Here is a 17616-nt window from a genome sequence, read left to right on the forward strand (position 1 = left end):
TTCATTTTTTTTAAATTGTTTTATTTTTAATGGGGCAAAAAGGAGGGTGAATTGAACTTTTATGTTTATTTTTTAGTATTTTGCAAAACTTTTTTTTTACTTTCTAATGTATTTAATAGTCTCCTGGAGACTTGAAGCTGTGATCATCTGATTGCCTGAGAGTATAGCAACAATCAAAATCTCCTATGAATGCCAGCCACTGGCTGGTGTTCACAGAACGATCATGTTGATAGGCACGGGGGTCTTCAGCAGACCCCCGGCTGTCATGACAACCCATCGGTGCCTCACGATCATGTGACAGGGGTGCCGATAGGATCAATGACACATTTTCTGTCTGCGCTTCCTGACTGTGGACATTTGTTTTTTCACTTGAAAAAGATGAATTAAAACACGTTGTGAATAAAAAAACCTTTTCCTCATCATCATTTCTGAAGAATTGATTTACTCCAGCAACACAGCCCATCTACGTGTTCATCCACCTAGATGCAATATCTCCTGGAGGATTTATTCCACCAGTCATGGGCAGCTGCAACTATTTTTCTTCATGACTACAAAGGTGAGCATAACCAGCACTCTCCTACTCTCCCTCAATAGGGTATCACCCTATTGTGTGCTCTTTTTCCCACTTCTAGATTTACGCTTCCTGTCTGTGCTTATTATTTGCTGCTGTCAGTGATTGACAATGACATTTAACTTGTTAACAGCAACGGATAGATTTAGGATCCACCCGCGGCTGTTAGATGCACTTGATGGCTGATTAAATCAGCCATTAAGTGTAGAGAAAGATTCGGGCTCAGTGCTGAAGGCAGGGATACGGCTGATGACGTAAAATGAATATACTTCATCGGTCTTGAAGGAATTAAAATTCATTTGTAAGTATTCTCCAGAATTTTGCTAATGCATTTAGGTAACCATTTGGAGATATTCTGACTATGCTTTGTGATTCATCAAGGGCAGTTCCCTAATGTGATGGATACTTGTATTAATACTGAAGTGTTGCCAATGGTAATTCAGTAATAATACAATCATATTTACTGTAGAATATATAGCAAACTACAAATAAAATAGAATAAATAATGGAGCAGCAATGTATAGTTATTATGTCCTTATAAACTCCATAACTTACCTGAACTTGTAGAAAAACAGTTCCTGGCGTCATGTTCTCCGGTACAGACACCGCATATGGGGCATTTGTAAATACAGGGCTATTGTCGTCAATATCAATAACGTTTATAGCCAGTGTTATTGTAGAGCGGCGAGGGTCGGTGATGGCTCCATCTGTTGCCACAACAATCAGTTCATAATAATCTCTTGTTTCCCTGTCCAGCTTTACAGATGTAAAAATACTGCCATTGGATGTGATCCGGAAAACATTATTGAGGTTTGCCAGGCTGTAACGAACTTGACCATTGACTCCTTCATCAGGATCTGTTGCCTAAATGGACAAAGATAAAATAAGGTTAATAATGAAATTCTCTGTACGACTGCTGTAGAATACTCAATGCAGTATTACTGCAATTTTCTATCACACGCAATGGGTAATGTACAACATGTTTGCTGAGGGAATGAAACGTGAAGTGGAAAAATAAACTAATAGAATACTTTCTATTGTAAAATGTGCAGTGAAATCAAGAGTCTATAAAAGCCAAAAATGCACATCAGAAATATATGAAAAAAAAGATTTTTAGCCAAAAACAAATGCTTCAAGGTAAAGGAAAAAATGCTGTAAATGTCAGGCAATACATGTTGCCCAATCTGTATCAGACTCTGGCTGCATGATTTCAGCTATGAAGACACAAAAGAGCACAGTGAGGTCAAAAATACTCTGTTGTAAAAAAAATCATAGTAATAAGCAAGTGCTAGTCAGAAGATGGAAAAGAACAGGGTATTTAGTTGATATTTTTTTTGCAAAAAAATGTATACCAAGCTGCTCCACCAATCGTCAAGGTATACCCTTATAGAGCAGTCCTATCTAATGTATATAATCCCTATCTGATGTATTTAAAACCTGTTCATCTGTATAGTACCTATATAAGCAGGGTTCAGAGAAGAAATATCCATGTGGACATGCAGGATGGAACAGCTTTAATGCAAATGACCCACAGAGGAGTGATGGACTCCCCAGTCTTGGAGAACAATTATAGAACCAGAAACACATGGGCTACTTGCACATTGAACAAGTCTATAGGAACCTGTTCACACCATCAAGAAACTTGAAGACACAAAAGAGCACAGTGAGGTCAAAAATACTCTGTTGTTCCATCCTGCATGTCCACATGGATATTCCTTCTCTGAACCCTGCTTATATAGGTACTATACAGATGATTAGGTTTTAAATACATCAGATAGGGATTATATACATTAGATAGTACTGCTCTATAAGGGTATACCTTGACGATTGGTGGAGCAGCTTGGTATACATTTTTTTGAAAAAAAGTATCAACTAAATACCCTGTTTTTTTCCATCTTCTGACTAGCACTTCTTATTACTATGATTTTTTTTTTCAACAGAGTATTTTTGACCTCACTGTGCTCTTTTGTGTCTTCAAGTTTCTTGATGGTGTGAACAGGTTCCTACAGACTTGTTCAATGTGCAAGTAGCCCATGTGTTTCTGGTTCTATGATTTCAGCTATGTATGTTTGACTATGAAGAAAAGCGGTGCTTCAGTGAAAAAAATAGTTTAAAAGCAGCAGGGGATCGAGCCATGTGGAAGATTAGTTGGAAAGGCAGGTTCCCTACGGTTTCACCCAGCCCCCTGCCTTGGGATGGAAGGTCTCAGGTAGAAGGAGCAAAGAGAAGTCACTGGGGACCCTCCTGTCCAACTAATCTGTCATGTGGCTTAGTCCTCAGCAGCTTTTAAACTATGTTCTTCTCTAAAATACCACAGAAACATCGCTCTACAGACTCTATGGGTCACACTGCATTTTGCGTGACACGGAAGTGACTTTTACAATTTAAGTCTATAGAGCATCAGAATGAGGCTTCACAAGCATACATTGTAAAAAAGACTTCTGGCTTACTCTTAGCACAAAGTGATCTGGATAGTCTAAAGAGCTATGACTCGAGATGAGTAAACATTGTCGGCTCCCTCCTTATCCGAATAGCTATATCGCTTATTGAAGAAGCTGCATCTGGAACCCGAATATCTGGAGTGCCCTGATAATCAGCTATTTGGCGCCGCTACTGCATGTGTAGCAGCTGTATGACAGTTTCAACACATGCCTGGAGAGCCTGTTTGTTGGGCTCTCCATGCATGTACTGTGACTGTCACATAGCTGCGACACATGCAACAGCGGCCCTGAGCAGCTAATTATCGGGAGAGCTCCACGTATCCGGGTTCCCAATGCAGCTTCTTTGGTAAGTGCTATAGCTTGCCGAATAAGGAGGGAGCAAATGATTTTCGCTCATCTTTAGCTAAGACATGACTGAGACGAGGAGGAGAATGGTCCTGGATCTCAGGGAAGGTGGCAGTAGGTGAGTATATAAACACATACATACTACGTTACATGCACTTACTGTATGCACAGATTAACCCCTTCCCGACCCATGACGCCACGTAGGCGTCATGAAAGTTGGTGCCAATCCGACCCATGATGCCTATGTGGCGTCATGGAAAGATCGTGTCCCTGCAGATCGGGTGAAAGGGTTAACTCCCATTTCTCCCGATCTGCAGGGACAGGGGGAGTGGTAGTTTAGCCCAGGGGGGGTGGCTTCACCCCCTCGTGGCTACGATCGCTCTGATTGGCTGTTGAAAGTGAAACTGCCAATCAGAGCGATTTGTAATATTTCACCTATTATAACTGGTGAAATATTACAATCCAGCCATGGCCGATGCTGAAATATCATCGGCCATGGCTGGAAATACTAATGTGCCCCCTCCCCACCCCATCGATCGCCCCCCCAGCCCCCCGATCTGGCCGGTACACTGCTCCGGCTCCCCTCCGTCCAGTGCTCCGCTCCCCCCCGTGCTCTTGTCCGCTCCCCCCGTGCTCCAATCACCCCCCCGTGCTCCAATCACCCCCCCTGCACTCCGATCCACCCACCCCAGTGCTCCGTTCCACCCCCCGTGCTCCATTCCAGCCCCCCCGTGCTCCGTTCCACGCCCCCGTGCTCCGATTCCCCCCCTCCCGCGCTCCGATTCCCCCTTCATGCTCCGATCCCCCCCCCGTTGTCCCCCCCACCCCATCATACTTACCGATCCAGCCGGGGGCCCGTCCGTCTTCTCCCTGGGCGCCGCCATCTTCCAAAATGGCGGGCGCATGCGCAGTGCGCCCGCCGAATCTGCCGGCCGGCAGATTCGTTCCAAAGTGCATTTTGATCACTGAGATAGATTATATCTCAGTGATCAAAATAAAAAAAAAATAAATGACCTCCCCCTTTGTCACCCCCATTGGTAGGGACAATAAAAAAATAAAGAATTTTTTTTTCCACTAATGTTAGAATAGGGTTAGGGTTAGGGGTAGGGTTAGGGGTAGGGTTAGGGTTAGGGGTAGGTTTAGGGTTAGGGTTAGGGGTAGGGTTAGGGTTAGGGGTAGGGTTAGGGGTAGGGCTAGGGTTAGGGTTAGGGTTAGGGGTAGGGTTAGGGGTAGGGTTAGGGTTAGGGTTAGGGTTAGGGGTAGGGTTAGGGGTAAGGTTAGGGTTAGGGCTAGGGGTAGGGTTAGGGTTTCGGTATGTGCACACGTATTCTGGTCCTCTGCGGATTTTTCCGCTGCGGATTTGATAAATCCGCAGTGCTAAACCGCTGCGGATTTATGGCGGATTTACCGCGTTTTTTTCTGCGCATTTCACTGCGGTTTTACAACTGCGATTTTCTATTGGAGCAGTTGTAAAACCGCTGCGGAATCCGCACAAAGAAGTGACATGCTGCGGAATGTAAACCGCTGCGTTTCCGTGCAGTTTTTCCGCAGCATGTGTACAGCGATTTTTGTTTCCCGTAGGTTTACATTGAACTGTAAACTCATGGGAAACTGCTGCGGATCCGCAGCATTTTCCGCAGTGTGTGCACATACCTTTAGAATTAGGCTATGTGCACACTGTGCGGATTTTGCTGTGGATCTGCAGCGGATTGGCCGCTGCGGATTCGCAGCAGTGTTCCATCAGGTTTACAGTACCATGTAAACATATGAAAAACCAAATCCGCTGTGCCCATGGTGCGGAAAATACCGCGCGGAAACGCTGCGTTGTATTTTCCGCAGCATGTCAATTCTTTGTGCGGATTCCACAGCGTTTTCCACCTGTTCCTCAATAGGAATCCGCAGGTGAAATCCGCACAAAAAACACTGGAAATCCGTGGAAAATCCGCAGGTAAAACGCAGTGCCTTTTACCCGCGGATTTTTCAAAAATGGTGCGGAAATATCTCACACGAATCCGCAACGTGGGCACATAGCCTTAGGGTTAGGGTTGGAATTAGGGTTGTGGTTAGGGTTGTGATTAGGGTTATGGCTACAGTTGGGATTAGGGTTAGGGGTGTGGGGGGGTTAGTGTTGGAGTTAGAATTGAGGGGTTACCACTGTTTAGGCACATCAGGGGTCTCCAAACGCAACATGGCGCCACCATTGATTCCAGCCAATCTCGTATTCAAAAAGTCAAATGGTGCTCCCTCACTTCCGAGCCCTGACGTGTGCCCAAACAGTGGTTTACCCCCACATATGGGGTACCAGCATACTCAGGACAAACTGCGCAACAATTACTGGGGTCCAATTTCTCCTGTTACCCTTGTGAATCTAAAAAAATGCTTGCTAAAACATAATTTTTGAGGAAAGAAAAATGATTTTTTATTTTCACGGCTCTGCGTTGTAAACGTCTGTGAAGCACTTGGGGGTTCAAAGTGCTCACCACATATCTAGATAAGTTCCTTGGGGGGTCTAGTTTCTAAAATGGGGTCACTTATGGGGGTTTCTACTGTTTAGGCACACCAGGGGCTCTGCAAACGCAACGTGACACCCGCAGACCATTCCATCAAAGTCTGCATTTCAAAAGTCACTACTTCCCTTCTGAGCCCCGACGTTTGCCCAAACAGTGGTTTACCCCCACTCATGGGGTATCAGCGTACTCAGGAGAAACTGGACAACAACTTTTGGGGTCCAATTTCTCCTGTAACCCTTGGGAAAATACAAAAATTCTGGGCTAAATAATTATTTTTGAGGAAAGAAAACGTATTTATTATTTTCACGGCTCTGCATTATAAACTTCTATGAAGCAATTGGGGGTTCAAAGTGCTCACCACACATCTAGATAAGTTCCTTTCGGGGTCTAGTTTCCAAAATGGGGTCACTTGTGGGGGGTTTCTACTGTTTAGGCACATCAGGGGCTCTGCAAACGCAACGTGACGCCCGCAGAGCATTCCATCAAAGTCTGCATTTCAAAACGTCACTACTTCAATTCCAAGCCCCGGCATGTGCCCAAACAGTAGTTTACCCCCACATATGGGGTATCACCGTACTCAGGAGAAACTGGACAACAAATATTGGGGTCAAATTTCTCCTGTTACCCTTGGGAAAATTAAAAAATTCTGGGCTAAATAATTATTTTTGAGGAAAGAAAAAGTATTTATTATTTTCACGGCTCTGCATTATAAACTTCTATGAAGCGCTTGGGGGTTCAAAGTGCTCACCACACATCTAGATAAGTTCCTTTCGGGGTCTAGTTTCCAAAATGGGGTCACTTGTGGGGGGTTTCTACTGTTAAGCCACATCAGGGGCTCTGCAAACGCAACGTGACGCCCACAGAGCATTCCATCAAAGTCTGCATTTCAAAACGTCACTACTTCACTTCCGAGCCTCGGCATGTGCCCAAACAGTGGTTTACCCCCACATATGGGGTATCAGCGTACTCAGGAGAAACTGGACAACAACTTTTGGGGTCAAATTTCTCCTGTTACCCTTGGGAAAATAAAAAATTGCAGGCTAAAAGATCATTTTAGAGAAAATAATTTTTTTTTTTTATTTTCATGGCTCTGCGTTATAAACTTCTGTGAAGCACTTGGGGGTTCAAAGTCCTCACCACACATCTCCAAACGTGACATGGTGTCCGCTAATGATTGGAGCTAATTTTCCATTTAAAAAGCCAAATGGCGTGCCTTCCCTTCCGAGCCCTGCCGTGCGCCCAAACAGTGGTTTACCCCCACATATGGGGTATCAGCGTACTCAGGACAAACTGGACAAAAATATTTGGGGTCCAATTTCTCCTATTATCCTTGGCAAAATAGGAAATTCCAGGCTAAAAAATCATTTTTGAGGAAAGAAAAATTATTTTTTATTTTCATGGCTCTGCGTTATAAACTTCTGTGAAGCACCTGGGGGTTTAAAGTGCTCAATATGCATCTAGATAAGTTCCTTGGGGGGTCTAGTTTCCAAAATGGGGTCACTTGTGGGGGAGCTCCAATGCATAGGCACACAGGGGCTCTCCAAACGCGACATGGTGTCCGCTAACAATTGGAGCTAATTTTCCATTCAAAAAGTCAAATGGCGCGCCTTCCCTTCCGAGCCCTGCCGAGTGCCCAAACAGTGGTTTACCCCCACATATGAGGTATCGACGTACTCGGGAGAAATTGCCCAACAAATTTTATGATCCATTTTATCCTACTGCCCATGTGAAAATGAAAAAATTGAGGCGAAAAGATTTTTTTTGTGAAAAAAAAGTACTTTTTCATTTTTACAGATCAATTTGTGAAGCACCTGAGGGTTTAAAGTGCTCACTAGGCATCTAAATAAGTTCCTTGGGGGGTCTAGTTTCCAAAATAGGGTCACTTGTGGGGGAGCGCCAATGTTTAGGCACACCGGTGCTATCCAAACGCGACATGGTGTCCGCTAACGATGGAAATAATTTTTCATTCAAAAAGTCAAATGGCGCTCCTTCCCTTCCGAGCTTTACCATGTGCCCAAACAGTGGTTTACCCCCACATGTGAGGTATTGGTGTACTCAGGAGAAATTGCCCAACACATTTTAGGATCCAATTTATCCTGTTGCCCATGTGAAAATGAAAAAATTGAGGCTAAAAGAATTTTTTTGTGAAAAAAAAGTACTTTTTCATTTTTACGGATCAATTTGTGAAGCAGCTGGGGGTTCAAAGTGCTCACTATGCATCTAGATAAGTTCCTTGGGGCATCTAGTTTCCAAAATGGGGTCACTTGTGGGGGAGCTCCAATTTTTAGGCACACGGGGGCTCTCCAAACGTGACATGGTGTCCGCTAAAGAGTGGAGCCAATTTTTAATTCAAAAAGTCAAATGGCGCTCCTTCCCTTCCAAGCCCTGCCGTGCGCCCAAACAGTGGTTTACCTCCACATATGAGGTATCAGCGTACTCAGGACAAATTGGACAACAACTTTCGTGGTTCAGTTTCTCCTTTTACCATTGGGAAAATAAGAAAATTGTTGCTAAAAGATAATTTTTGTGACTAAAAAGTTAAATGTTCATTTTTTCCTTCCATGTTGCTTCTGCTGCTGTGAAGCACCTGAAGGGTTAATAAACTTCTTGAATGTGGTTTTGAGTACCTTGAGGGGTGCAGTTTTTAGAATGGTGTCACTTTTGGGTATTTTCAGCCATATAGACCCCTCAAACTGACTTCAAATGTGAGGTGGTCCCTAAAAAAAATGGTTTTGTAAATTTCGTTGTAAAAATGACAAATCGCTGGTCAAATTTTAACCCTTATAACTTCCTAACAAAAAAAAAAATTTGTTTCCAAAATTGTGCTGATGTAAAGTAAACATGTGGGAAAAGTTATTTATTAACTATTTTGTGTCACATATCTCTCTGGTTTAACAGAATAAAAATTCAAAATGTGAAAATTGCGAAATTTTCAAAATTTTCGCCAAGTTTCCGTTTTTATCACAAATAAACACAGAATTTATTGACCTAAATTTACCACTAACATGAAGCCCAATATGTCACGAAAAAACAATCTCAGAACTGCTAGGATCCGTTGAAGCGTTCCTGAGTTATTACCTCATAAAGGGACACTGGTCAGAATTGCAAAAAACGGCAAGGTCTTTAAGGTCAAAATAGGCTGGGTCATGAAGGGGTTAATAAAAAAAAGTATATTAATTGAAGTGTGTTTTAACCATATCAGTTAGATAGCCCCTTTAAGCTGTAGTTAAAGGGTGAAAAAATGCTGAGTTTTGTATCATGCTGTTTGATGTGATGCACAGATGGATTTTTTTTAGAAGTCAACTTGAGTTCAAAATCCATTACTGATTGTCTTGGATACTCTAATGATCCACCCACATGTATATTCAGTATTTAACAGTATCTCACACAGTAATTAAGTGATAATGAGTTTAAGAACTTATTACTGCATGCATGTATCCCACATTCCTGCTGTTAGGCAGCATTTTGATCCTTGCCTGCTGGTGTAATGTCACATCGGACACTGCAGGATCAGTGCCCATAAATAGCAATAGATGATAATCAGAGCAGCATAACAAGATGACCCATCCAAAACAAAGCTCACTGCGTAATTGTTCAACATAGTCGATAATTGACACGTTTTGCTAAGATTTAATATGCAGCACAAATTTAATCTTGTGGAATGTCATGCATAGCTCAGCATATTACTTACATTACGCCCACACTGGAGATTTACTGGTAACTAACATAACAATATTTATTAGTAATAAAAGCTGCAACCCCGTGCATCTTGTACAGTTCAATACTGGCCTCACACCAAATGACAATACTAAAATGTCCTTGTCACATTGAGAAGATACAATTATTATATTTTCAGATGCTTTACTATTGTGTTTTGCTAGCTGTGCAGTTATTTGCTGCCACGTCTTCATCTCTGTTTATCTCTGGCAAATCTTCAGATTGTATAAGTGCAGCAAAATAATTGGAAAACAGTTTAATTGCCTATAGTGTAGGAACAGGTACATGAATAGCAGCTTGGTGAAACAGAAAATTGCATTTTTTTTATTAAAGTTGCTAATATTTTGTTTTGGGTTTTCTCTTGGAAAATGTTGATATATAGCATTCAATGGAAAACATTTTGGTTTGGTTGCAAAAAGTTGAAAACTAATTAAATGAAATTTAATAGATACTTTGTAATTTATGGTTACTTTAAAGGTAACCATATCTTCACAAGATCTCCTTCTCTACTTCCCTCTTATCTCCTCTTCCCACAATCGTATACAAGATTTCTCCCGCACATCACCCCTACTCTGGAACCCTCTACCCCAACACATCAGACTCTCACCTACCATCGAAACCTTCAAAAGGAACCTGAAGACCCACCTCTTCAGACAAACCTACAACCTGCAGTAACCACAGATCGATCAAACCGCTGCACGACCAGCTCTATCCTCACCTACTGTATCCTCACCCATCCCTTGTAGATTGTGAGCCTTTGCGGGCAGGGTCCTCTCTCCTCCTGTACCAGTTATGACTTGTATTGTTTAAGATTATTGTACTTGTTTTTATTATGTATACCCCTCCTCACATGTAAAGCGCCATGGAATAAATGGCACTATAACAATAAATAATAATAATAATAATAATAAAGGTACCACCATGCAGAGATATTTTATATGCATCCTGGGATGCCACATAGGGGAACCATAATAACGGAATGAGCGGTCATCTTAATAGTAGCTTTTTACGTACTATTAAATTGTAATAAGGGACTGAGCTAAAAAGTCTGATAATTCACAATTAGGGCTCAAATACATGGTATGTTTTCTCATACTAGTGCTACCTGTGGTACTAGTGCAACCCATGGATAGCCCTCATACCTATGATATTCTATGGGGCTGTGCACATCCAATTTTTTTCCTCAGACCAAGCGGTCTGTGGGAAAAATTGGAGTCATGTCTGATTTTGATCCAAGGGGTAGGATCAAAATTGGCAATGTGAGTCTATCGGTCCATGGAAAAAAATTGTCACTACTCGGATGACATGCTAGTGTGATCCTATTTTCACAGACTGACAAAGGACAAGGTGAAAAAACTTTCTTCTCTTCATGTAAAAAAATAAACTGATGCCACTCTGATCATAGTCTGATCAGGATAGTTTGCTCTTTGTCTTATGTGGAGGAAACGGTGTTAACCTACTGTACCCTTATAGTGAATATCTTTATGTGGGATGTTCTGCTCCAGGCTATTAAATACCAAGAACCTTATACACTTTTATTGGCCTCTGTTGTCTTTAAGACTGACTGGTGAGCCACAGTGGTTGGTGGCCCAGGATCCAAATAGTTAGGGTTCCTTAGGTGTCACCTAGCCCTATCAGACTGTTAGAGCATATCCTTTATCAATAATATTTACCATGGAAATCCAACTTTATACTTTAGGATGGTTTCATGCAGATGTTGTTCTGCTGGTGGTAGCTAGTACTCCTGCTTAGAGTATATGTCTACCTTTATATTAAAATCTTTTCTTGACAAAATCTTTGTTTGCTGTGAATGATACAGGCAAACAGTTCTTTGATGCTTAAACATAAATTTGAAGAGGTTATCAACCTTTTCTTAAATGTTGTAGATAGCTGTGTAAATTACTAAAAAACAAAACAACTTTCTTCTCACCTCCCACAGTGGCATGTTCCAACGATCTTAGTGCTGGGGTTCTCGGCACTTGTGAGACATTGTCATGCTACATTAGTGCTGGTTCAATCACACTTCCATTGGACTTTTGAGTCTTATCAAAGGGTACTGGGAGCTCTGCAGCCTGCTAGCAATTGTAGAATGACTGCGGCACTCATGTGATATCATAATGTCACATGAGTGGCAGGAAACCCAGCGCTGACATTGCTGGTACGGCACCAATGTGGAAGTTCTTAATTTATCGTTAGAGACATCTTATCACTGATATTCACCTAGAGGAATCACTAAGACACTCTTTATTATAGCCAGTGTAGAAATGTATCAGGGGGAATTCTTTAGTGTTACCGTTGTACTCAATAAAGTTCACATTTTATTAAAAAATGTCTAAAATAGACCTTTAGAGGGTGAAAAAAGTGCAAATGTGCAAAAACGTTCAGAGCACTAGTTAAAGAGGGACAGAGAGCAGGGAAATAGTGCAGCCTCACACTACAAGAGGTATAACCCTAGCTATGGGGGTAGACGCCCAACACATAGATGCAACAATTGGCGCTACCGCTCGCCTTTTCGACAGTCACTGAAGATAACCTTAGGATATCTTAATTTTTGATGATTTTTCCAAGGTGAACATTTTTGATACCCTACTTCTATCTACATTGTTAGCTTACCGTAGGTCATCTTCTGGAACTATTGAGGGGTGAGCAGTAAAGCCAATTGTTGCATCTACATGTTGGGCACCAAACCCCGTAGCTGGGGTTATACTTTTTGTAGCGTGAAGTTACACTATCTCCCTGCTCTCTGACCCTCTTTTTCCACTAGTGCTCTGAACCTTGTTTGCACGTTTGCACATTTTTCACCCTTGATGGGTCTATTTTAGACATCTTTCAATAAAGTTAATTTTTAAAGGGTTTTTCACAGTGAACTTTTTTTGATACCCTAGTTCTATATACATTGTTAGCTTACTGTTGTACCCACTAGTATTGATATTCAGCTGACTATCTTGTGTAAATTTCTACTCTGTATTTTGCACAGAATTTCTACGTTATCAATCCAGAATCAGAGAAGCAAGATGAAATATTGCTTTAACACCATATTTTCATAAACAGCACAAAATAGCAGAATATATTTGATTACTGTTCCTTTAATCTGGTGCAGCCTTAGCGGAGTCCCAAAAGAATTGCATAAATGACAGCAATTAAAACAAATACTGTTTTAATTCCGGTTATCAAAACGAAATTATATTATAATGAATTGTGCATCCAATAATAAACTTGGCTACAACTTGTACTGAAACTATCTTATAGTCAATAAACTAAACAATAACACTAAGCATTTTACTATTCTCCTGGGTCAACTAGCAACATTGCTTCTGGTGCTTTTTGTGCCGTTGTCATTACGTTAATAACAAGAGTGGGGCCTGAATCACATGAGGCCCAAAGGGTGCAAAAAACAATTTGAAAAATGTGTCTTCATATGGTAGGTTTTAAAACATCTTTCATAAAGCATCAAGATTTAATTTCTTTGTTCATGATTTAAGGAGTGTATGAGCGCCATGTGCAAATTAGAAGCCACATTCCAAGCCTAAAGTGTGAAACATTGTATACACAAACCATCAAAAGATGTTTGCACAACAATGGGCTAAGAGCCAGCTACAGATGCACTATACCATTAAGGCTACTTTCACACATCAGGTTTTTGTCGTTAGGCAGTATCTGGCAAATTTGTAAAAAAAAAGGATCTGTTGCAAATTGTGAAAAACTGATGCAACGGATCCGTTTTTTTACTGGATCTGTTTTTTTTTTAAATGAACCCCGGGGATAGAGTTTGGACTTCCTGTTCCGGGGAAAAGAGTGAGAGAGAGACCCCAGAACGGAACTTTTGCATGATTGTATGGAGAATGCATGGGAAAACCGGATTTGGAGGCCGGATTCATAATTTCACATGTCAGTTTCATCTGTTTATCGTTGAAACCGTCACTTGGCATTTTTTCGACAGAAAAAACGTTCCTATGAATGTTTTCTACGGCCGCTGTGTTTGCATCCTTGAAATTGTTCCAGAAAATGAAGCATTTCTCAAAAAACAAATTGCAACTGCACATGTCTTGTTATACATATGCTTATATTATTTGTGGCTATTGGAACAACACAGAAAAACAGAGAAAAAAAGGCAAATTGTACATAATTTCACACGAAACCACAAAAATGGACCAGACGAAATTTTTGCCATATTTCCAAAATTGTGGGGAAACAACTTTGATTTTTGTTCAACTTACCTATGAAAAGTAACAGGTGTGGGCAATATGAAAATCACACGGAAATCAGATAAAAAGGTAAGAAGTTGACTCAATCTTTGCATTTTGTGTCTGCGTGTGCCACACTAAGCATGGAGAACAGAAAGTGGAGAACTGTCTGAGGACTTCAGCGCCATAAATTGGGGAAAACTATCAGTAATTTTAAAGTTACAAGTCCATTTCCAGACATCTTAAATTTTATTTGTCCATGGTCCACCCATAAAAATTTACAACCCATGGCATTGTAGCTGATCTCCCCGGATGTGGACAGCAAATAAAAATTGATGAAAGGTTGCAACGCAGGATAGCCCGGATGGTGGATAATCAGCACCAAACAGGTTCCAAAGAAATTCAAGCTGTCCTAGAGTATCTAGGAGCATCAGTTACAGCATTAATTATCCATTAATACTTGAATGAAATTAAACAATATGGCATTAGGCCTAGGGGGATGTCAATGCTATCACAGAGACAAAAAAGTAAGCTGCAGTTTGCCAAAATGTGTGTGAGTAAGCCAAAATCCTTCTGAATTGCGTGCAAGGCATCATGAAATCTGAAGAATACCGAAACATTTTTGGGTCACAATATAGTGTCCAGTGTCAGAACGCTAGGTTTGCAACCTAAATCATGGGTAAATGACAACATATGTAAAGAAACACAAAGAAATAGATAGAAAAAAAATCACTGGAAAGCTCTGTGGAACAACCGTGGAGAAATTTTAAAATTCCAGAATTGCTGTTGGGAGAAGGCACCCTTCAAATATGAGAGACTTGGAGCAGTTTGCAAAAGAAGAGTGGCCCAAAATTCCAGTTGAGAGGTGCAAGAAGTTTGTCGATGGTTATATGAAGTGATTGATTGCAGTTATTTATTCCAAATGGTGTGCAATCAAATATTAAGTTGAGAGTGCCAACAATTTTGTCCAGCCAATTTTTGGGGGTTTTGTGTGAGATTATGTAAAATTTGTCTTTTTTTTCTCAATTCTTTGTGCTCTTACAATGCACACAAAGGAAATAAACTTGTGTTCAACAAAATGGATCAATTTGACTGGTGCCAACACTTTCGGCCATGTTGACATTTATATATATATATATATATATATATATATATATACGAGGGGCGATCCAAAAGTAATGATAATTGGTTATTTCTATTGCACACAGAAATTAAAATAAAATGTTTTCTTCTCTCTTAGGTACCCACTAGTCCAGGAAAAAAAAATTACTTAAATAGACCACGATTCCCGGGAGCTACATTCATTTGAATATGAACTGCCAAGGAGTGAACATCAAAATGGAAAAAAAACAAGCTCAGAGCTGTCATCAAATACCTCTGCTTGAAAAAAATGACTACCAAAGACATACACAGCGACTTGGTGGAAACATTGGGGGACTCTTCTCCTCCATATTCCACAGTTGCACGCTGGGCCAAGGAATTTAAGCTGGGAAGAACATCGAAGGAAAATGAACATCGTGAAGGACGCCCATCCACGTCCCTCAATGAAGAAAACGTGAAAAAAGTTGAAGAAGTTGTATTGGCAGATCGAAGAGTGACTATCAGGCATGTAGCTGAGGTCACAGGGATCTCATATGGCAGTATTCAAAGAATCCTTGCAAAAGAATTGCATATGAGAAAGGTCTCCGCGCGTTGGGTGCCAAAAATGTTAACCGACGAACAAAAGAAGAAACGAGTTGACATTTCAATAGCAAATCTCGAAAAGTTCCAAGCAGACAAGGAAAATTTTTTGTCACGTTTTTTGACCATGGACGAGACCTGGATCCACCACTTTGATCCCGAAACTAAACAACAATCGATGACATGGAAACGAGCCGACGAACCGACGCCGAAGAAATTCAAAGTGTCAAGCTCAGCAGGGAAGGTTATGGCGTCCGTTTTTTGCGACGCTGAAGGAATTATTATGGTGGACTATTTGGAGAAGGGAGCCACTATTACGGGCTCCTACTACGCAGAACAAATAAGAAGATTGCGGGAGGCTATCAAGGAGAAAAGGCGCGGCAAACTGCGGGCTGGAGTGTTGTTTCACCAAGATAACGCGCCGGCTCACAAAGCTGCTGTTGCCATGGCTACCATTCAAGAAGCGGGCTTTGAACTGGTGGAACACCCCCCCTATTCACCAGATCTAGCCCCCAGTGACTTCTTTCTCTTTCCTCGGCTCAAGGAACACCTCCGGGGCAAGAAATTTGATGACAATAGCGACGTGATAACCGCTGTTGGGGATTTTTTTGAGGGTCAAGATCAAGAATTTTTTTCGAAGGGAATTCTATGTTTAGAAAAGAGATGGACTAAATGTATAGACTTGTTAGGAGACTATGTAGAAAAATAAATTTATTTTTTGACTATATTCATTGTGTTTAGTATTGATTATCATTACTTTTGGATCGCCCCTTGTATGTATATATATATATATATATATATATATATACAGTGCCTACAAGTAGTATTCAACCCCCTGCAGATTTAGCAGGTTTAATAAGATGCAAATGAGTTAGAGCCTTCAAACTTCAAACAAGAGCAGGATTTATTAACAGATGCATAAATCTTACAAACCAAAAAGTTTTGTTGCTCACTTAAATTTTTATAAATTTTAAACATAAAAGTGTGGGTCAATTATTATTCAACCCCTAGGTTTAATATTTTGTGGAATAACCTTTGTTTGCAATTACAGCTAATAATCGTCTTTTATAAAACCTGATCAGGCCGGCACAGGTCTCTGGAGTTATCTTGGCCCACTCCTCCATGCAGATCTTCTCCAAGTTATCTAGGTTCTTTGGGTGTCTCATGTGGACTTTAATCTTGAGCTCCTGTTAAGGACCGGCGGAACGCACCAAGTATAGATGATATGAAACTAGGTGCGTTCGCAGTCCGAGGTCCACTGTGCAGGTAAAGACCCTGCTGCTAGTAAGACGGACTATATGGCGGTACTAAGTATACACACATGGGTTAACTTCACCCTGCGTGAAGGAAGCGATCCTGTTGCGTCACAGGACCGCAGTACCGCACATAGAGCGCGAGCAAGAAGTCAGCGAACTCAACCCCTACTCAGGATTGAAGTCCGATTAGACACTTGCTGGCACAACACTGCAACTGGGTGTGTAAGGAAACTAATAAATAGAATATAAAGGCACGAGAGTGCGTGCGGTGCCGCACTGACGGACGCCACTAACCACCCAGGCTTGGGTAAGGAAAGCGCAGAGGAGGAAGGGCCAGACGGTAGACCACAGGATTAACCTGTTCGAGGACCTTGAAGGGACCCAAGTAGCGAGGTGCAAACTTAGTGGACTCTACATGTAGCCTGATGTTACGGGAGGAGAGCCACACTAAATCGCCAGGAGCAAAGGTCGGAGCAGGGCGCCGATGTGCATCAGCGGAGGACCTCATTCTCTCCTTTGAGGCCCGAATGGCATCCTGAGTGCGGTCCCAAATGTCCCGTGCCTCCACTGCCCAGTCTGCCACCCTGGAGTCAGCAGAGGACACGGGCATAGGCACAGGAACCCGCGGATGCTGGCCGTAATTAAGGAGGAAAGGTGTCTGACCAGTGGAGTCGGCTACAGCGTTATTAAGGGCGAACTTTGCCCATGGTAATAAAGATGCCCAGTCATCCTGCCTGGCAGAAACAAAATGTCGTAGATATGTGACCAGAGTCTGATTGGCCCTCTCTACCAACCCATTCGTCTCGGGATGATATGCGGAAGAGAGATTTAACTCAATGCTGAGAAGACGACAAAGCTCTCTCCAGAACTGAGACGCAAACTGGGGACCCCGGTCACTGACAATTTTGTCTG

At 41.7% G+C, this 17616-nt stretch overlaps 1 protein-coding gene across 1 annotated transcript in view; it reads right to left on the reverse strand.

Annotated features, from left to right (window-relative positions):
• Positions 1–17616, reverse strand: part of PCDH15 (protocadherin related 15) — a 2320333-nt gene that overhangs the window by 807273 nt on the left and 1495444 nt on the right. Inside the window, exon 20 of the mRNA XM_069753541.1 lies at positions 1127–1435. Coding sequence (XP_069609642.1) covers positions 1127–1435 — 309 coding nt within the window. The remainder of the gene's footprint in view (positions 1–1126; positions 1436–17616) is intronic.

This window comes from Ranitomeya imitator, chromosome 2 (assembly GCF_032444005.1).
Source record: "Ranitomeya imitator isolate aRanImi1 chromosome 2, aRanImi1.pri, whole genome shotgun sequence".
Taxonomy (NCBI): domain Eukaryota; kingdom Metazoa; phylum Chordata; class Amphibia; order Anura; family Dendrobatidae; genus Ranitomeya; species Ranitomeya imitator.